The sequence below is a fragment of the Hylobates moloch genome, unplaced genomic scaffold (genome assembly GCF_009828535.3).
Source record: "Hylobates moloch isolate HMO894 unplaced genomic scaffold, HMol_V3 SCAFFOLD_15, whole genome shotgun sequence".
Taxonomy (NCBI): Eukaryota; Metazoa; Chordata; class Mammalia; order Primates; family Hylobatidae; genus Hylobates; species Hylobates moloch.
This window is the reverse complement of record NW_026652290.1, coordinates 9,070,542-9,089,722: the sequence shown is the minus strand read 5'-3', so window position 1 is coordinate 9,089,722 and position 19,181 is coordinate 9,070,542. Positions and strand designations below refer to the sequence as shown.

Genomic DNA, 19,181 nt, shown 5'->3' with positions numbered 1-19,181 from the left:
TTTTTTTTTTTTTTTTTTTGAACCAGAGTCTCGCTCTGTCACCCAGGCTGGAGTGCAGTGGCGCAATCTCGGCTCACTGCAAGCTCCACCTCCCGGGTTCACACCATTCTCCTGCCTCAGCCTCCCAAATAGCTGGGACTACAGGCGTCTGCCACCACGCCCGGCTAATTTTTTGTATTTTTAGTACAGACGGGGTTTTACCATGTTAGCCAGGATGGTCTCGATCTCCTGACCTTGTGATCTGCCCGCCTCGGCCTCCCAAAGTGCTGGGATTACAGGTGTGAGCCACTGTGCCCGGCTGTTATATATTTTTTTAGAGGTGGGGTCTCACTATGTTGCCCAGGCTGGCCTTGATCTCCTAGGCTTAAGGGATCCCCCTGCCTCAGCCTCCCTCACACACCACCGCACCTGGCTACAAAGCTTCTCTGGTTATTCGTGGGCAGCTGAGATTGAGACCCAATGCCTGATCTTGAACTGCCTAAAACATTAGTTTCTTGTCAGTTTTACTGGCCACAGCCCACTTGGGGACTGGGGAGTGCTTTAGCCTGTCCTCTGACTGACATTTCCTTCTCACCCTTCCCCCAACCCTGGCTAGGACACAGAGTTGCAGAGGAAGCTAGACCATGAGATCCGGATGAGGGAAGGGGCCTGTAAGCTGCTGGCAGCCTGCTCCCAGCGAGAGCAGGCTCTGGAGGCCACCAAGAGCCTGCTAGTGTGCAACAGCCGCATCCTCAGCTACATGGGCGAGCTGCAGCGGCGCAAGGAGGCGCAGGTGCTGGGGAAGACAAGCCGGCGGTGAGCAAGGGGGAGGCGAGGCCTCCATGGAGGCAGGAGGCCTTCTGGGTGGTGGTGGTGCAGCGTGTGCGTGTGTGGCATGTGGACCACCTTAAAGATGACTTCCCCATGAAGTCTTATCAGGGACCTGGGAGAGACCTTGGTGTTTTACCACCACTGTGTGTTGCCCAGAGGTGCATTTGTGAGTAGCCAGGGCAGGACTTAGAAAAGTCGGTGTGTCTGGTGAAACGTAGCTGATCTGAAGGGTAGCAAGTAATGCAAAAGCACTAATTTGCTAAGCCCTGTCTATGATCCAGTAAGACTGGCTATCTGGCGTTTAGAATATTAATTTCCTCAACGCTGGTTCACAAAATCGCCAATTTACCACATACTGACAACAGTTTGTTATATCTGGGGTTCACCTTCAGAGGCAGGGAGTGGGAAAGGAAATAAGAAACCACTTAAGGAAAGCCTACCCATTCACACAAATTAGATTGTGCATTCTAAAAGGGCTCAGCTTCTGGATGTAACATCTAAGCAACACTGACATTAGACTGTTGATCTGACAAGTCTGTAATGACTTAAGTGATGCCATGATAAAACCAAAATATTGGGGAAAATATTTGGCAAATTATTCTAAGAATATGCCAATTTGGATAAAGTGGTCATTTGGAGAATTGGTTTTTAGGAAAGTGGCCTACTTACTCCACTGAGGCTGCTAGAGGAAATAGTCCCAGCCCCTCACAGGCATGGTGCCCATTCCAGCCATGAAGGCTGACACAAGGGGAGGTTGCCAGGAGCTCACCCATGAGGCTACCAGAAGAAGGCAGAAAACCCACTTTATGGCTATCCCATGAAGCTAGAGGAAGGGCAAGCTGGTGGGGGAACAGCCTCTCCTGAGAGGCAGCATGGACAGACTCTGTCCTGCCAAAGTCCTCACACAGACCACACAGGTGATTTGAGGTACACCCCAAGTGCCTGGCAGCTAAACACATTGCCATTAGTGCCACATCATTTAGCTTAAGGCTCTACTAAGTCAGTAATTACTTTAGTGGCATTATGAGTAAGTACAGATGAACTGGCATTCCCTTCAGGAAAGGGACACATGTGGTGAGTCCTGATCATGGGCAGGGAGGGAAGGAAGGTGGGGTGTCGGGCCCTGCAGTGGGGTGTGGGGGAGCTGCAGAACTTGGGGCACTAGTAAGGTACAGCATATCGGGCCAGGAGGAAAAAGGAAAAATCAAAGTTGGGGAGTGGTAGGGAAGGAAAAGGGTCTGTAGTGAATGAAACGTAACTCTTCCCTATTGGTGATTTTCCTTTGAACAAACGTTGGCCAAATTATTTTCTGACCCAGTACCCTCCTATATCAAAGAAGTGATGGGATGGTGGGAAATAAGCAGCTTTCCTATTGTTAAAAAAAAAAAAAAAAAAAAGCCTGGACACCCCTCTAAGCCAGGGGTTTAATGGAGAGCCCTGGAAATGAAGTCTTTCTGTGGGCACCTGTCCCCTCAAGGCCGCACCTGTCCTTGGCAGGGATCTGGAGAGGTGGTCAGGGAGGTTGCTTGGAGAGAGGAGCCCTGAGCTTGTGCCTTAGGTGTGAGTTAATGTGGCTTTAGTGTCCCTGGTGTCCCCAAGCCTGGCAAACTGCTGGGTTCAATGGACAACTTTCCCTTATAGTCCCTCAGCTCTGCCTGTCAGCCTGGCTGGGGACCTGGCGTCTGAGGCCCTGGGATCAGGGGGATCTAGAGTCCTTGGGACCAGAGCAAGGGGGAATAGTGGCTAGAGGCCAGGCCAGGACATTGTGATTTATCCACAGGCCTTCTGACAGTGGCCCGCCCACTGAGCGCTCCCCCTGCCGCGGCCGGGTCTGCATCTCTGGTAAGAAGCACAGCTACCCCAGCTGCTGGCACCCCTTGCCCAAGCACATGGCCTCCTGCCCCATCTCAACACCTATTCCTACCCCTCTGCCCCTTAGACCTCCGGATTCCACTCATGTGGAAGGACACAGAATATTTCAAGAACAAAGGTGGTGAGTTCCACACACCCTGGGACAAATTCAGCGGAATGACCCTGAAGTAGGAGGCTCTCGTGGGATGTGTTTTTTGAGTTTTGCCCTCTTTGTTCCCAGACTTGCACCGCTGGGCCGTGTTCCTGCTGCTGCAGCTGGGGGAACACATCCAGGACACAGAGATGATCCTGGTGGACAGGACCCTCACAGACATCTCCTTTCAGAGCAATGTGCTCTTGTGAGTACCTCAAACTGTGGCTACCTCCTTCCTCCACTCTGCTTCAGGTCTGGATGAGCGAGTTCCAGGGGAGGAAGCTGGGATAGGGGGAGGGTGGAGGAGAGGAGGGGCACCTGGCCTTCTCTGTGGGGCTGTCCTGCACTTGCACCACCCACATCCCCCACCCACATCCCCCACCCTCTGCCTCCCTGGACTTTCCTGTAACCACCCTCCTTTCTTCCCCCCACCAGCGCTGAGGCGGGGCCAGACTTTGAACTGCGGTTAGAGCTGTATGGAGCCTGTGTGGAAGAAGAGGGGGCCCTGACTGGCGGCCCCAAGAGGCTTGCCACCAAACTCAGCAGCTCCCTGGGCCGCTCCTCGGGGAGGCGTGTCCGGGCATCGCTGGACAGTGCTGGGGGTTCAGGGAGCAGTCCCATCTTGCTCCCCAACCCAGCTGTTGGGTAAGGCCTTGCACACCGCCACCACCCTCAGCTGCCTGTATTCTGCCCACAGGTGACCTTTGAACTGTGTTGAGTGTGCAGAACCCATTTTGCATTGCTGCCAGGATGTGCAGACAGACATGAATGAGCAGTGGCCACGTAGCTGGGAGGCATTCCAGCCCACGACCCAGAGCTGGGCCGAAGCCAGTCCAGAAAACCAGTAGGAAGGCAGGGAGACTTAGGCCCTGGGGTCTTAACTTTTTAGCAGCAGCAAATACATTTTATTTTTAGAGACAGGGTCTCACTATGTTGCCCAGGCTGGTCTCGAACTCCTGGGCTCAAGTGATCCTCCCGCTTCAGCCTCCCAAAGTGGTAGGATTACAGGCGTGAGCCACAGCACTCAGCCTAGCAAATACATTTTAAGTGGATAGAGCAGAGCTTCTTGGTTGGAGCAGAGTACCCTGGGACCTGTGGTGGTTCCTACATGCACCAGGAGACACCTCATGGGACCACTGAGACTCTGAGAAGCAGTTTGAGAACCTTTGAGTAGTGAACAGAATACTGATTTTGGACACAGATATGGGTTCAAATTCAAACTCCCCCACTTTCCAGCTATAAATTATGGGCAAGTTTCTTAACCTCTCTAAGCCTCAAGTTGCCTCATCTAGTTGAAGAATGCCACCAACCTCACAGGGCTATCATAGGAATACAGTGGGATAAAACATATAAAGCATAGGTCCTGACACTTAGCTGGAGCTCGGTAAATGTTTCATTCCTAACTCTCTGGGGAGGCAAGTGAGTTTTCTGTGGGGCAGCCTGAACGATGGGGCAGATCTGCTCAGCCCTTAGAGTTCCTGCTGGCCAACATGCCCCTCCCTTGGCTGATGCTCTCTCCTACCTCCCTTAGTGGTCCTCGTTACCACCTCTTGGCTCACACCACACTCACCCTGGCAGCAGTGCAGGATGGATTCCGCACACATGACCTCACCCTTGCCAGTCATGGTAAGTATGTGTGTGCATGGGGGACACACACATGTGATGGTGAGAAGAGGGGCTATGGGATGGTCCCCTTCTCATTCCCCTACCTCACCCTGCACTTCCTCCTCCCTCAGAGGAGAACCCTGCCTGGCTGCCCCTTTATGGTAGCGTGTGTTGCCGTCTGGCAGCTCAGCCTCTCTGCATGACTCAGCCTACTGCAAGTGGTACCCTCAGGGTGCAGGTGAGGGGGCCCTGAGGAGTGGAAGGGAGCAGGGAGAAGGCAGAGGAGAGCTGGATAACTAGGAATAGAAGAGCTAATGAAAAATCAAGATTTGGGTGGAAGAAATGGGGTATGGCCAGACGAGGGGAGGAATGGACAGCAGGGTGGACAAAACGAACAGGTTCTCATGGGGGGCTGAGAAGAGGGATACTGGGGGGTGTGACTTCCCTAGAAAATGTTGAGTCATTTGTGCAGCAAGCTGGGGAGATGCAGAACTGGGCAAAAGTGCATGGAGTTCTGAAAGGCACAAACCTCTTCTGTTACCGGCGACCTGAGGATGCAGACACGGGGGAAGAGCCGCTGCTTACTATTGCCGTCAACAAGGTGATGGGTCCCTTGGTGGTAAGGCCACCAAGGGCACAGGCCCAGGAGCCTCTCCTTCAGGTCTTAGGAGGGTGGGCACATACCTCAGAGAGATAGAAACAGGCCTCCTGCTCCTGACAGTGCCACATCCAGCTTCAGGGGCCTGTATTCTCCCCAACCACAGCATCACTGGGAGAGGATCGTCCCATTCACTTGCCATCCTCAGTCCCTGCCAAGTCTCAGAGAGGGTTCTCTCGCCTGCAAGTTCAGGGCTTTTCATCCTCTCTCCCTCTTCTCCCTCAGATTCTAATTTATATCTAGTTTACCACTTCCCATTTCTCTCCAGGTCCAATTGCCCTTCTTTGCTCCCTATCCCTTTTATTGGCTTTCCTGCCTACTTTTTGTCAGTTCTGAGGGACCTCTGGCTGGAGCATCCTTGCCTACCTCTGTGTCTTCCCTGCCTTGCTCAATCCTTTTTTCCCTATCTCAAGCTGCTCCTCCTCCCCTGACTCAGGACTGGCTGTCTCATCCCCAGCCCTTTTTTGCCATTCCTTCCTACTCTGGTCAGTAGGAGGCAAATGAGAGGGCTCAGCAAAAGCCCCACAAGTTCATCCTTCTAAGGCAGGGGTGATCAAGGCTGCCTGTCACTGCCAACTTCTGTGACCAAGGTAGACCTCTTCTTTCTCCTGCAGGAGACTCGAGTCCGGGCAGGGGAGCTGGACCAGGCTCTAGGACAGCCCTTCACCCTAAGCATCAGTAACCAGTATGGGGATGATGAGGTGACACACACCCTTCAGACAGAAAGTCGGGAAGCCCTGCAGAGCTGGATGGAGGCTCTGTGGCAGCTTTTCTTTGACATGAGTAAGAGAGAAGGGGGCTGGGTTGGACCTTTGGGAAGAACTGGAGTTTGTCATTTTTACTAAAGGCCTCTGTTTCAAGACTGTGTGGAAGGGAATGTAGCAGGAGAAAGGGCAGCCTGGCCCTCTCTTTTAATCAGCGCTCTTCTTCCAGGCCAGTGGAAGCAGTGCTGTGATGAAATCATGAAAATTGAAACTCCTGCTCCCCGGAAACCACCCCAAGCACTGGCAAAGCAGGGGTCCTTGTACCATGAGATGGGTAAGTGAGAGGAATGTGAACTCCAGGAAGCTAATGGGAAGTAGGGTTGGGGACTTCAAGAGAAACCAGATAATGGAAACAGAGAGAAAGCACACTCTGGGCTACACCAGATCTCTGGGGACCCAAGTCTCACCCAATCCTGTGTGTTCTTTTCTCCTCTCCAACTCTTCTTAGAACCACCTCCACCAAAGTTCAAAACAAAACCCCAATGAGCCAGGATCATTTCATTGATTTCTTTCCTAATTTCTTCTTTTCTGTTTCCCTTTCTGTATGTGGATTCCTGTCTCTTCTGACCCCTCACTTGCCTGGCACCGCTTTCATTTTCTCCTCTTTCTTGGTTTCTTCACCCACCTCTGCTCCCCACCCCTCCCCTTCCCATCCTCATCTACCTCGTGCCCCACGTCCCACAGTCTTACCAGAGCCTGTAGCCCCAGAGGGCCCAGGTGAGGGGCTGCTCCTGCAGGATAATGCAATCTCCACTGAGATCCGGGCTTTGCTTTCCTCCTATTACAGTTACAGGTGATAGGGCTGGGTAGGCTTGGGGCCTGAGCTCTGACTAGCCCAACCCTCCCCCAACCCCTTCCTGGTGCCACAGCTATTGAGCCGCTGGATGACATCGCAGCGGTGACAGACATCCTGACCCAGAGGGAGGGCGCAAGGCTGGAGACACCCCCACCCTGGCTGGCAATGTTTACAGACCAGCCTGCCCTGCCTAACCCCTGCTCGCCTGCCTCAGTGGCCCCAGCCCCAGCCTGGACCCACCCCCTGCCCTGGGGGAGACCCCGAACCTTTTCCCTGGATGCTGTCCCCCCAGACCACTCCCCTAGGGCTCGCTCGGTTGCCCCCCTCCCACCTCAGCGATCCCCACGGACCAGAGGCCTCTGCAGCAAAGGCCAACCTCGCACTTGGCTCCAGTCACCAGTGTGAGAGAGAAAGGTGCTGGCATAGGATCTGCCCAGAAGAGAAAATGACCCATGCGCAGTTGGGTTCTGGATACGGCACTGTCTATAGCAAGTTGGCCAGTCTGGCCTCCTGTTCCTCTGCTGGACCTGGGGTCAGCTGCAGGGGTGGGCAGAAGCCCCTCTTAAATTGTGGTTGCCATGGTACCGAGGGACTCATTCCTGGGGCTCGCTGGGACCTCCCTAAACCCTTCCTGGAAGAAAACTGGAACCAACTCTGCCCTACCTCCCTGCACTAACCAGCTTTGAGGATGGCACTGAAAAACCCTTGGAGGAAACATACCTCCCTTGTGACTCCCACATCAACCATTAAAGTTATTTAACAGCAGCCTTCACCTGGCTCCTGAGGACAGGGTGCCTCTGTCTGCCTGGTCTAGACCTGCCTCACGTCATCCCTGGAGCATAGTTCACCAGCTGTGAAATATGACTGTGATACTGAGTAATCAGACAAAGGCTGGGTGGAGTGGGTACTTTATGAATACCACAGGGACAAAGGAAGGCTGCTCTTCTCACACACTGCTGAATCTCCGGATCTCCGCAAGGTCATAGCCAGTCACAGCAAAGGAGCTGCCTGAGGAATCACAAAATCGAGCACCACACAGCTGGGTGTTGGAGACACACTCACCATGACAGTGTTCCACCTGGGGGAGCAGAGGGCTGGTCAGGGCCTGCTGCCCCATGCTTGGGTCTCCCCATCCCACCCACCCCATGACACATACCTCCATGTAGCCACTCTCTGGGCTTCTGCTCAGCTTCCAGATATGCACAAAGGTGTCCTCACCTGCAGAGAGTAGCTGCGGAAGAGGAAGAGGGGGAGTCAGAATGCCCTGACGGGATAGATATAAGCTGGAATCCCCAGTCCAGGTGCCCCAGGGGAGGTGGCTACACTGAGTTGCAAAGACAAGCCTGTGGTGTTCTCTCAACATTCCACTGCCAGGAAAAAGGGTATGTAGGGACAGAGGAGGAGACTGACCTTGCCAACCTCAGAAGCCAGGTCCAGGGCGCAGATGGCCCGGGCATGGGCATTGATCTGGACATGTAGATTTCCTGTAGTGGCCTCATACAGATGCACTTGTCCATTCCCATAGCCTGCCGCTATGATCCCCTGCCACAGCTGCACAGAGGGGCACGGGACTCTGCAAGGGTGACGCCCAACTTTGTTTTGCCCAGATCAAATCCTACTCCCCAGCCTGAAGCTACCTCAGGAAGCCCTCTACCCCTTCTGCCTCACCTACCCAAATCCTGGAATGCGGGTCAATAATGTGAATTCTGGCCCTGACCGCCAGACGCACAGCAAGCCTGAATCATCTGCCGTCACCATGTCAGCCACACAATCCTGAAGGGAAAGGCAAGATCAGCCCTTCCCTTTCTCCCCTGCTATGGTCCTGTATATACAGGGCAGGAGGGGAAGGGAGGCAGTGTGTGCATCTTTGCCTCTCCAGGTAAAGGGCAAGATGTGGAGCCCTTACCAGCTAGACCCATCAGAAACCACCCCTACCACCAGGGTTCCCTTGGGAAGCATGAACTGCTTTCCTTGAATTTCTTCATGGAGTCCCATCCCCCAATAACGTTAGGAGGGGGTGCACAATTGCCTCACTGGATGGATGATAAAACTGAGGCCACTGTCATGACCTTCTGGAGGTCTTGTAGTGAACCAGTTACAGTCATGACTAGACCCTGGGCCCCTGAACCCCCAATACCAGGCAGGCAACGCAGCCTATGGGCCTAGCCCTATGCCAGGTACAATGGAGAATATGAATAAGAAAATATATACCCTGTTCTCAAGAGGTTTGCAAATTACTTGGGGAGACAAGAGTTGTCTTTTGAGGGCAGTGCCAATTCAGGTTTCAGCTAAGAGACATCAGTGGGAGCTAGAATATGGGGAAGGCTTCCTGGAGAGGATGGATGGCACTGGAGCTGGGCCTGAATAGGTGGGACTTGCCCTAGAGAAGGAAGCTGCACATTTCAGAGCTGGAAAGTATCTTAGAAACCATTTGTTCCAACTCCTCATTTCACATCAGTATTATAAAATCTTAGTTAACTATAAAATACTACATAAATGTAAAGTATCTCTGGCTTTATCACTGAACCTGGTTGCTGAAGACTAGGAAAATACAGATTTGCCCAAAGCCATCCACCTGTTTGGTGGATGTCAGTCTTGGCAGAGCCAAGACTCAAAGCCAGGTCCCCTGCCTCCCACGGTGGGGAAGGCTCCCAGGTGGGTAGGGGAGGTCCACTCACCTGTCCCTGGGCAGGCTCGGTGGTAATGTCTGTGATTGGCATCTGGTGCCCAGCCAGCTCCTCGCTCAGTACAATGTTGGGACCCTTGGCTGGGATGTCAAACACCAGCACCCGGCCTGACCACGTTCCTGTATCCAGAACTAGTACTCCAGTGATGACTTCCTGACCCTCCTGGGTCTCCAGCCACCATACTCAACATTTACTCCATCCCAGAAACCTTAGTAACAAAACCCCCTCTCACTGCTCTAACAGCCATGCCCCTTCATTCACTAGCCTCATCCTATCCCACCCTGACCCTCTGAACCCTTCCATGGTTTACTAGAGTCTCTGATTCCACTCCACTTCCACCCTTCCCTCTAACTTTCCACAATTTCCTCAGGCCCTCATTATTCTGGCCACAGCCCACATGTCCCAGCACCCCTCCATGCCCTGCCCTTGGCTCCCTCACCCACACAGATGAAGTGGCCACTGGCAGCAATTCCCCGGGCAAACACAGCCTGTACTGAATATGAAAGGGGAGAATGATCAGAAATATCCCCTCCTGCAGCCCTAGCAAACACTCCCTGCCCCCACCCCACTTGGTCCTGCAGGTACCTGGAGAGGCATCTCCAGAGTCCAGTGCATGCCAGTAGACCATGGTGTAGCCATTGGACTCGTACATCTGGAAGACCGGGGCAAGAACCAGGGGGCATAACCCAACGTGACCTCTGCTGAGTACTTCACATATCCATGTTAGCCTTAGCCCATTTAATCCTCAAAACAAATCTGGGATGTCGGTACTATTTTTATCCTATTTTTTTTAGAGGACAACAGTGAGAGTGAGAAGTTAATGGTGTAAGGACATACAGCTAGTAAAGGGGCAGATACTGGAGGTGGCACTTGGAAACTGGAAAAGATGGAAAGATTGAAGATAAGAAATAGAAAAAGAGTGAGTGGGCCAAGCATGTGAAAAGTCTGGAAGTGTTTAGAGGCAAGTGGGAAAGTCTGGAAGCCTGGCAGGGGAGCTGAGAAGGCTCTGGTGGGGCAAGCAGGAGAGTCCTCTTCTTACCTGTATTCCTCGATGTGAGGTGAGTACCAGCAGCACTCGGAAGGGGAGGACACACCAGCGGACCTGGAGGGAGGTGCATCAGTGTAGGGAGAAAATCAAAGCAGGGAAGATGAGATTTTTTTTGGGGGGGGGGGGGATGGAGTCTTGCTCTGTGGCCCAGGCTGGAGTGCAGTGGCACCATCTCGGCTCACTGCAACCTCAGCCTCCTGGGTTCAAGCGATTCTCCTGCCTCAGCCACCCAAGTAGCTGGGATTACAGGTGCACGCCACCACACCCGGTTAATTTTTTTGTATTCTTAGTAGAGAAGTGGTTTCACCATGTTGGCCAGGCTGGTCTCGAACTCCTGGCCTCAAGTGCCTGTCTCAGCCTCCAAAAGTGTTGGGATTACAGGCGTGAGCCACCGCACCCGGCAGAAGAGGGGAGATTCTGAGGTTAGGACATGCCTGCTCCTGAAGGTTTGGAGAGAAAAGGCTGGGGGTAGGACTGGGTTCAGCAACATCACTCCCAACTCCATGCCTCACCTGAGTGATAAGTGGGGGGCTCACTCCAGCACCCTCCTTAGCGTGGAGCTGGCGCTGGGCCAAGGGCACACCCTCAGGAGCAACGCTGAGAAGCTGGGCGCTTGGTCCATGAACCACACCAAAATACGTGAGGTTGCGAGCCGGCAGCTGCAGCACACTGAGGTTGTTGCACAGGGCGGCGGCCGAGCCTCGAAGGGGAAGGGAGGGCTCCCAGCGGAACATCCTGTGGGGAGGTGCATCCGAATCACCAGGCGTGCTACAAACAGACGCAGCGGAGATGTCCGAGGGCGACTATCATCGAGCATTTCGGAAGATGCCTGAGACTGGGTCACAGGATGGGGTGCCCAGAGGACGGTGATGGGGGAGGGTCACATGGCGTGGGGAGGGTGTCGAGGAGCAAGACAGGGGAGTCCCAGGGCTGTTTTGGGGCGACGGGGGAATCGCAGAGGAGGAATGGGGATGACACAGGACCACCCGATGGCCCCCAAGCCCGCGAGCCAAATAAGTGTGATGAAGCCCCCAAGGCTTTCTCCCTCGGCTCGGATCCCTGAAGCCCCCGGCCTAGGTCAGAGGTAACACCTGCAGCCCCAGATCGGCTCGCCTGACTCCTGGTTGGTAGGGTCCCTCCAAATCCGCCGCCACCATAGAGACGACGCACGTACGCACGGCCCTTGGGCGGGGTGAGCGGCCGGAACGTGCCCCGGGCGGCGCGGTTGCCGGGGCAACTGTGGGCGGGGCGAGCGACCCCGAGCCGGTGGTTGTAGAGGCGACCGTTAGGCGGCTTCGCGACCCGGATGCGGCAGAAACACCAGCGTTGCTGCGACCGCTTTGGCGATGGCGCACGAAGGCTCGGTGAGCTTTAGTTCAGCTGGGGATGCGCCAGAGCCAGGGTCGGCCGTTAAGGTCTGTGTCGGGAACAGTGGGCTGGCTCTGGGCCGCCCAGTGCCCCTACTCGCTCCCGCCCACCGCGCGGGAGTTTAGATGACCAAGGAAGCCACGTCGGTACTCGGGCAGAAAACCTACACCTGCACGGTGTCCACTGAAACGCTTTGTTACACTCAAGCCATGAGGGAAAGGGTCAGGGGGTGGTGTAGAGCCTGAGAACAGGAAGTGGATTTTGAAACAGCTAATGAATGTAATAAGTCTCTTACATGGTGGTGCGTATTTAAATGGATAGGCATTTAGAGAGAGGAGATAACAGAAAAAATCTATTTCGAGAATTTCAAGAGGAAGAAACATATTAAATAATTCAGAGGCTGCACTTGAAAGTCAAATTGTTTAAGAGCCAATCAATTTTAAAATAAAGAAAACGGGGCCGGTCGCAGTGGCTCACGCCGGTAATCCCAGCACTTTGAGAGGCTGAGGCGGGCGGATTGCCTGAGCTCAGGAGTTCAAGACCAGCCAGGCCAACATGGCGAGACCCCATCTCGACTAAAATACAAAAAATTAGCTGGGTGTGGTGGTGCCTGTAATCCCAGCTACTCGGGAGGCTGAGGCAGGAGAATCGCTTGAACTCGGGAGGCGGAGGTTGCAGTGAGCCGAGATTGCGCCACTGCGCTCTAGCCTGGGTGACAGAGAGAGACTGTCTCAAAAAAACAACAACAACAAAAAAAAAAACGGATTTGAAGAGCCTTTGTGCAAAAATATCTCTGTCCCTTCTGGTCACCATCACGGGTGTCAGATGCAAGGCTGGGAGGGGAGGTCTAAGGAACCAACTCTCTTTACCCAGTCCAGTCAGCCCTGCTCTAGTCAAGCTTGGCCTGGGCTGTGGGCCACTCCTGGTGCTTGCTACAGGGCTGTTCTCTCTGGTGGATAGGGGTAATGAGACCTAAGGGATTTTGAGTTCTGTAAGACTTAGGAAACATCAGATTTGGGGGGATAAGGAATTTTAGGAAACAGATATGAGACAAAGTTTTAGCGGGGCAATAGGCAAAGGTTTGGGAAGATCACATTTGGAAGTACATTTTGGAAGGAACCAGGTTCAGGGAGACTGTTGTGGGGAATTGAGGGAGCTCCCAAGAGATTATAAACTTTTTATGTCCCTAAAGTGAGTTTTGGGGACTAGTCTTTTTTTTTTTTTTAAGTGATTACAAAAGGAAACAAACTCATTGTAGAGAACTTACAAAATAGAAAAGAGCATAGGAAGGAAACGTATCCTCTGTTATCATTTTGATGTTTTCCTTTTGTTGAACACATAGTGGTTTACATATATGAGATCATAATTGATATGTAATTTTGTATCCTGCTTCTTTCAATTAACATTACATCATAAACATTTGCTTTATGCCATTGCAAATTCTTTCTAAAGATTACCTTTAATGGCTGGGTCAGTGGCTCACGCCTGCGAGGTGAGCAAATCACTTGAGGCCAGTTGAAGACCAGCTTGGCCAACATGGTGAAACCTCATCTCTACTAAAAATAGAAAAACAATTAGCCAGGCCTGGTGGCAGGCGCCTGTAATCCCAGCTACTCCGGAGGCTGAGGCAGGAGAATTGCTCGAACCTGGGAGGCGGAGGTTGCAGTGAGCCGAGATTTTGCCACTGCACTCCAGCCTGGGTGACAGAGCGAGACTCCATCTCAAAAACAAAAACAAACAAACAAAGATTACCTTTAATCACTGCATAATATTTCAGTATATATAGCATAGTCAATTATTCTTTTTAAAGACATGTTTTCAATATTCTGCTATTATAAAAATGCCACAGAATTTGTTGGAGAATATATTTTTATCTGCATTTCAGAAAATGCCTTTTGGTTGTATTTATAGAACTGAAATTGCAGGGTTGAAGAAGTGAAAACATTTTTTAATGTCTTCATGCATACTGTTGCAGCATGGTATCACACTAAACCTTTGCCAATGCTGAGTATTCTTGTTTTTAAAATAATTCTAATTTGATGAACTAGAAATCAGAATCTCAATACTATATTTATTAGTCATCTACAGTCCCTCTTTTGTGAAATGTCATGTCCTTTGCTTATCTTTGGGATCTTAAATGGTTTTTCTTCTTATAGTTTAAGTTTTTATTGTAATATAGCCCAAGCTGGACTTGAACTTCTGGGCTCAAGCAATCCCCCTGCCTCAGCCTCCCGAGCAGCTGGTACTGTGGGTGTGCACCACTGTGCCTGGCCATTTTTCTTCTTCTATTTTTTATTTTATTAGTATTTTTTTTTTTTTTTGAGACAGAGTCTCGCTCTGTCACCCAGGCTGGAGTTCAGTAGCATGATGTCAGCTCACTGCAAACTCTGCCTCCCAGGTTCAAGTGATTCTTGTGCCTCAGCCTCCCTAGTAGCTGGGATTACAGGCGCCCACCACCGTGCCTGGCTAATTTTTGTATTATTGGTAGAGACGGGGTTTCACCATGTTGGCTAGGCTGGTCTTGAACTCCTGACCTCAAATGATCCACCCACCTCGGCCCCCCAAAGTGCTGGGATTACAGGCGTGAACCACTGCGCCCGGCCATTTTTTTTTTTATATGATCTTTTAATTTACTCGGGGATATTTATCTTTTTTCATATTTGTTGCAAATGTCTTTGAGAGGCTCTGGAGTCAGACAGACTTGCATGTGATTGCATTCTGACTTCACTAACTCCTACTTGTATGATACTGGGTAAATTACCGTAAAATGGAGATAAGAATAGTTGGTTAAAAAAAAAAAAAAAATGTAGAGAACTTTTTAAGCTCTCCTGAGCCGGGGCTGCGCTCTTCTAAGTGGGACTCCGAGCCTGGGCTATTTCTGGCTCTGGCACGGCTCCAGGAAGGCATCCGCATTTGCGACCAGGGGCGGCTGCGGTGGAGACTGGCCTGTCCTCAGCGCCCAGCACCGCCGCTCCCGGCAAACCGGAGCATGCACCGCAGGCCAGCGGCCGAGTTCGCCCATCCCAGCCATCACTTTTCCACCTAATCCTTAGAGAAGGGAAGATGAGCGAGTCGAGCTCAAAGTCCAGCCAGCCCTTGGCCTCCAAGCAGAAAAACGACGGCACTGAGAAGCGGGGCCGTGGCAGGCCGCGCAAGCAGCCTCTGGTGAGTCCCAGGACAGCGCTGGTAGGGAGTCAGAAGGAGCTCAGCGAAGTGCCAACACCTAAGAGACCTCGGGGCCGACCAAAGGGAAGCAAAAACAAGGGTGCTGCCAAGACCCGGAAAACCACCACAACTCCGGGAAGGAAACCAAGGGGAAGACCCAAAAAACTGGAGAAGGAGGAAGAGAAGGGCATCTCACAGGAGTCCTCACTGGAGCAGCAGCTTCCTTCTGGGACTGGACAGCTTTGATCCGCTCCCAACACCCCCCCACCGCCCCCCACCCCTTCCCCACACCCACCATCACCACTGCCTCTGGCTACCACCCTCATCTTCCACTTGCGCCTTCACCACCACACTACACAACACACCAGCCGCTGCAGGTCCCTATGGGCTGAGTGGGGAGGACTTTTCCTTTGGCCTCTTCCCACCCGCACCCCCCGTCCGCCCACTCATACACATGTGCCCTCCTGGACAAGGCTAATGTCCCACTTAGCCACACCCTGCACCTGCTGCATCCCCACTGCGTCCCTGATCCCTTGGTGGTGGGGACATTGCTCTCTGGGCTTTTGGTCTGGGGGCCACCTCTCTGCTCCTCCACTGTTGCCTCTGGCTTCCCATAGAGGGGCCTGGGAGGGTTCCCCTGGCCTTAAAAGGGGCCCAAGCCCCCATTCTGGCACACCCCACTCCACTGTCCTAGCAGCAGCAGGTGTGGCCCATGGAGGGGGTGCTGGCCCCCAGGATTCCACCAGCCAAACTGTCTTTGTCAACACATGAGGCTCACATCTTTCATCCTTCCCCACCTTCCCTAGTCCCTGCACTAGGTTGGACAGCTCCCATTGGCTACAGGAAAGCGGGAGGGGTGTGAGTCCCCTACTCCCTCTTTGCAGTGGCCCCAGCCCCCTTACCCTCTGCTTGGGGTCTGAGTACATATTGCAGTAATGGAGATGCGGTCACCTATTGTCCAGGTGAGGCCCATGAGCCCTGTGGCAGCTACCTGAGGTGGGCTGGGGCTGCTCCCCCAACCCTACTTTGCTTCTACCACTTGGCCATTTCCCCCTCCTCAGATGGGGCACCAATAACAAGGAGCTCACCCTTCCCACTCCCAGCCCTCCTGCTTCTGCCACCCCCCAAGGTTCTGGTTCCGTTTTTCCTTTGTTCACAAACTACCTCTGGACAGTTGTTTTGTTTTTGGTTCAATGTTCCATTCTTTGACATCCGTCATTGCTGCTGCTACCAGCACCAAATATTCATCCACGTTGCCTCCTGCTCTGCCCACGATCCCCTCCCCCAAGTTACTCTTCGTGGGGAAGAGGGGCTGAGGCATCGCAGCCTGGGTGACGGACTACTCCAGTCGGGGCCCTGCCCCTAGGATGCTGCAGCAGAGAGAGCAAGGGGGCCCAAATCCACCATAAAGCATGTAGGGGCCGCCTGCTCCCCCTGGTCTGTCAGGGAGGGGTAGCCATGATTTGTCCCAGCCTGGGGCTCCCCCTCTGGTTTCCTATTTGCAGTTACTTGAATTAAAAAAAAAAATCCTTTTCTGGAAAACAAAATGTAGAGAAGACTTTAAATAGCACCAATAATTCCAGGACTGTTTACTGAATTGTCTTTCTCAAGTAATTTGAACTCTCAAGAATTTTGAATACTTTGCTCATAAGGGCCATGAAGTTAAACCTTCACATTGCCTGGGCTTGCTCACTGTGTGCTCCTAAGCAAGGATGGTTAACTTCTGTCAGACTTCAGTTTCTTTTTTCTTTTTTTTTTTTTTTTTGAGACACAGTCTCGCTCTGTTGCCAGGCTGGAGTGCAGTGGCACAGTCTCTGCTCAGTGCAACCTCCATCTCCTGAGTTCAAGTGATTCTCCTTTCTCAGCCTCCCCACTTCAGTTTCTTTATCTGTCAATTGTGGTTAGTGGGCTGTTAATGAAAATTATTAGGTCAAACATCTACTAAGTATCCGTCACATAGTAGGCTCTTCGTCAATTAGCCCTTTTCTTTCCCACTAGACAACTTGAGAAAGCTTCCTCCTAGCCTATAGCTACTCTTCCGTTCCACTTCTTGGTTTCCTGCTCTGACTGCCCTGTTTTGTTCTCACAGAGGCAGGAGAGGCAGGTCCGAGACCGCGGGATGACCCGGTCCGCGGTCCGAGACCGCGGGGTGACCCGGTCCAAGGCGGAAAAAGTGCAGCCGCCCACTGTGCCAGTGCCGCAGGTGGATATTGTGCCTGGGCGGCTCAATGAGGCCGAGTGGATGGCGCTTACGGCCCTCGAGGAGGGCGAGGACGTGGTAGGGGACATCTTGGCCGACTTGCTGGCTCGAGTTATGGACTCTGCTTTCAAAGTCTACCTGACTCAGCAGGTGGGCCGGGATCCGGGTCCTTCAGACTCATCTCCCTCTCCCGCCCCTCCCTGCCGACCTGAGATCCTCTCTCGCCTCCGCAGTGCATTCCATTCACCATCAGCGAGGCCCGGGAGGCCATGCTGCAGATCACGGAGTGGCGCTTCCTGGCCCGGGACGAGGGAGAATCTGCAGTAGCTGAGGACCCCACATGGGGTGAGGACGAGGAGCCTTCGCCATGCACGACGGACTCCTGGGCTCAGGGTTCAGTGCCCGTGCTGCACGCGCCCACCTCGGAGGGCCTGGAGAACTTCCAAGGTGAAGTACACTCCTCGGGAGCCTCTCCGGACTCCTTTGCCATTACTCCTGCTCTCCCCTTTCCGACATCTCACTGCCCGAGTGCATTTCCCCAGGACCCTGGGAGCGTGGACCGGATCCCTTTAGGAAGGTCGTGGATGGGTCGAGGCTCCCAGGAGCAGATGGAATCTTGGGAGCCTTCTCCGGAGCTGAGAGTCACCTCGGCCCCTCTTCCCACATCAGAATTGTTTCAGGAGGCAGGGCCCGGAGGTCTTGTAGAGGAAGCGGACGGCCAGTGTAGCGGCCTCTCCTCGGCCGGCTCCTTGAGCGCGAGCTTCCAGCTGTCGGTGAAGGAGGCGCCTGCCGACGATGCCAACCCTTCTCTGGATCCGTACCTGGAAGCCAGCCCCCAGGCCTCAACCGAGAGGGGACACCCCTTCGGCTTCCATTTGGAAGCCTCGTTGGAGGACCTCTACTGTTGCATGCCCCAGCTGGACGTGGCTGGGGATCGGCTGGAACTCAGGTCAGAGGGGGTGCCCTGCATCGCCTCGGGCGTGTTGATGTCCTGCCCCTCTGTGGGCGGCGCCACCCGCCCCTCCGCGTCCTTCCAGCAGCAGCGGGCCAGGCCCTCGGATGTGCGGCTGAGCGCCCAGAACCACAGGATGCGCCGCAAGGCGGCCGTGAAACGCCTGGACCCTGCGCGGCTCCCGTGCCACTGGGTGCGCCCTCTGGCTGAGGTCCTGGTCCCAGACTCTCAAACACGCCCCTTGGAAGCCTACCGCGGACGCCAGCGGGGCGAGAAGCCCAAGGCCCGGGCCGAACCCCAAGCCCTCGGCCCCGGCACCCGTGTCTCCCCGGCAGCGTTCTTCCCTCTCCGGCCGGGCATTCCTTTCTGTGCCTTGGACTCGGGCCCCGCACTCCAGTTCCCCACTTTAAATTTAGGCCTATCGTCGCCATCCCTCGGGTCAAAGCTGCCATTCCCCAACTCCAGGATTCGCTTCCTCACCACACACCCGGTGCTCCCTGATGTGGCCCGCAGCCCCAGCCCCAAGCTGTGGCCCAGTGCCAGGTGGCCCAGCGGTTGGGAGGGGGAGGCCGAGCTGCTGGGCGAGCTGTGGGCTGGCCGGACCCGCGTGCCTCCACAGGGTCTGGAGCTGGCAGACAGGGAGGGCCAGGATCCTGGCAGATGGCCTCGAACCACACCCCCGATCCTTGAAGCCACTTCCCAGGTGATGTGGAAGCCGGTGTTGCTGCCAGAAGCCCTGAAGCTGGCCCCTGGTGTGAGCATGTGGAACCGGAGCACCCAGGTGTTGCTCAGCTCTGGTGTGCCTGAACAGGAGGACAAAGAAGGTAGCACCTTTCCTCCCGTTGAGCAACACCCCATCCAGACAGGTGCCCCAAAGCCCCAGGTGACTGTAGCACAGCTAATGAAAAACTCAGCCCCCAAAGTGTGGTCCTCTAAGCCTGCTGCCTCCGTCTGATCCCTGAGCCTCTGGCAGTGGTAACTGGCCCCTCCCTCTGCTTGCCAGAAATAAACACCTGAGTTGCCTTAGGAACTAGTCTGATGTCTCTTGTCAGTTTCTTCCAAGGGTGTCCACCCTCGCACTGAACCCCAAGGGGAGCAGTTATTCTACAGGCCTAGAAGAAGA

The 19,181-nt window shown here is 53.8% G+C and overlaps 4 protein-coding genes across 22 annotated transcripts in view; 3 read left to right on the top strand and 1 right to left on the bottom strand.

The window, feature by feature from the left end:
• Positions 1 to 7,425, top strand: part of RTKN (rhotekin) — a 17,587-nt gene extending 10,162 nt beyond the window's left edge. For 9 of the 10 annotated variants that reach the window (XM_032178321.2, XM_032178323.2, XM_032178324.2 and 6 more), the window contains 11 exons: positions 596 to 795; positions 2,591 to 2,652; positions 2,750 to 2,803; positions 2,903 to 3,020; positions 3,251 to 3,460; positions 4,347 to 4,441; positions 4,552 to 4,658; positions 4,893 to 5,021; positions 5,693 to 5,861; positions 6,012 to 6,116; positions 6,712 to 7,425. In XM_032178321.2, coding sequence (XP_032034212.1) covers positions 596 to 795; positions 2,591 to 2,652; positions 2,750 to 2,803; positions 2,903 to 3,020; positions 3,251 to 3,460; positions 4,347 to 4,441; positions 4,552 to 4,658; positions 4,893 to 5,021; positions 5,693 to 5,861; positions 6,012 to 6,116; positions 6,712 to 7,043 — 1,581 coding nt within the window. In that variant the 3' untranslated portion in view covers positions 7,044 to 7,425. The other variant, XM_032178329.2, reaches the window with a different exon arrangement.
• A 105-nt stretch (positions 7,426 to 7,530) lies between these two features.
• WDR54 (WD repeat domain 54) lies at positions 7,531 to 11,565 on the bottom strand. Of its 4 annotated transcripts, none has more exons than XM_032178334.2 (10): positions 11,465 to 11,565; positions 10,886 to 11,108; positions 10,365 to 10,427; positions 9,911 to 9,977; positions 9,765 to 9,818; positions 9,317 to 9,456; positions 8,311 to 8,411; positions 8,049 to 8,211; positions 7,795 to 7,869; positions 7,531 to 7,716 (listed from the first exon to the last, which is right to left on the bottom strand). In XM_032178334.2, the coding sequence occupies exons 2-10, from the start codon at positions 11,105 to 11,107 to the stop codon at positions 7,585 to 7,587; spliced, it is 1,017 nt and encodes a 338-aa protein (XP_032034225.1). In that variant the 5' UTR covers position 11,108; positions 11,465 to 11,565; the 3' UTR covers positions 7,531 to 7,584. The 4 variants fall into 4 exon arrangements, with proteins under 4 accessions (XP_032034225.1, XP_032034226.1, XP_032034224.1 ...); XM_032178335.2 differs by having other exon boundaries at positions 9,317 to 9,444; XM_032178333.2 differs by having other exon boundaries at positions 9,317 to 9,444; positions 11,487 to 11,551.
• A 26-nt stretch (positions 11,566 to 11,591) lies between these two features.
• Positions 11,592 to 19,097, top strand: CUNH2orf81 (chromosome unknown C2orf81 homolog). 6 transcript variants are annotated; one of them, XM_032178319.2, is made up of 4 exons: positions 15,409 to 15,868; positions 16,996 to 17,256; positions 17,340 to 17,553; positions 17,776 to 19,097. In XM_032178319.2, the coding sequence occupies exons 1-4, from the start codon at positions 15,842 to 15,844 to the stop codon at positions 19,011 to 19,013; spliced, it is 1,740 nt and encodes a 579-aa protein (XP_032034210.2). In that variant the 5' UTR covers positions 15,409 to 15,841; the 3' UTR covers positions 19,014 to 19,097. The 6 variants fall into 6 exon arrangements, with proteins under 6 accessions (XP_058285168.1, XP_058285166.1, XP_032034211.1 ...); XM_058429185.1 differs by lacking the exon at positions 15,409 to 15,868 and adding an exon at positions 11,592 to 11,737 and having other exon boundaries at positions 16,996 to 17,109; positions 17,340 to 19,097; XM_058429183.1 differs by lacking the exon at positions 15,409 to 15,868 and adding an exon at positions 11,592 to 11,737 and having other exon boundaries at positions 17,340 to 19,097.
• On the top strand, positions 11,653 to 15,207 carry LOC116483885 (high mobility group protein HMG-I/HMG-Y-like). 2 transcript variants are annotated; one of them, XM_058429188.1, is made up of 2 exons: positions 11,653 to 11,737; positions 14,795 to 15,194. In XM_058429188.1, the coding sequence occupies exon 2, from the start codon at positions 14,805 to 14,807 to the stop codon at positions 15,150 to 15,152; it is 348 nt and encodes a 115-aa protein (XP_058285171.1). In that variant the 5' UTR covers positions 11,653 to 11,737; positions 14,795 to 14,804; the 3' UTR covers positions 15,153 to 15,194. The 2 variants fall into 2 exon arrangements, with proteins under 2 accessions (XP_058285171.1, XP_032034237.1); XM_032178346.2 differs by lacking the exon at positions 11,653 to 11,737 and having other exon boundaries at positions 11,745 to 14,906; positions 14,940 to 15,207.
• Positions 19,098 to 19,181: the final 84 nt, after the last annotated feature.

Excerpts from the sequence above, each read along its gene's own strand:
- CUNH2orf81 (XM_032178318.2), top strand. The coding sequence starts at position 15,842 with ATGGAGATGCGGTCACCTATTGTCCAG. Across the intron at positions 15,869-16,995 it reads TGCGGTCACCTATTGTCCAG|AGGCAGGAGAGGCAGGTCCG; the intron begins GTGAGGCCCATG and ends TTGTTCTCACAG. Across the intron at positions 17,257-17,339 it reads AAGTCTACCTGACTCAGCAG|TGCATTCCATTCACCATCAG; the intron begins GTGGGCCGGGAT and ends TCGCCTCCGCAG.
- LOC116483885 (XM_058429188.1), top strand. The coding sequence starts at position 14,805 with ATGAGCGAGTCGAGCTCAAAGTCCAGCCAGCCCTTGGCCTCCAAGCAG.
- WDR54 (XM_032178336.2), bottom strand. The coding sequence starts at position 11,530 with ATGGTGGCGGCGGATTTGGAGGGACCCTACCAACCAGGAGTCAG. Across the intron at positions 9,457-9,764 it reads TGGCCACTTCATCTGTGTGG|TTCTGGATACAGGAACGTGG; the intron begins GTGAGGGAGCCA and ends CTGGAGTACTAG. Across the intron at positions 8,212-8,310 it reads ACCCGCATTCCAGGATTTGG|AGTCCCGTGCCCCTCTGTGC; the intron begins GTAGGTGAGGCA and ends TCACCCTTGCAG.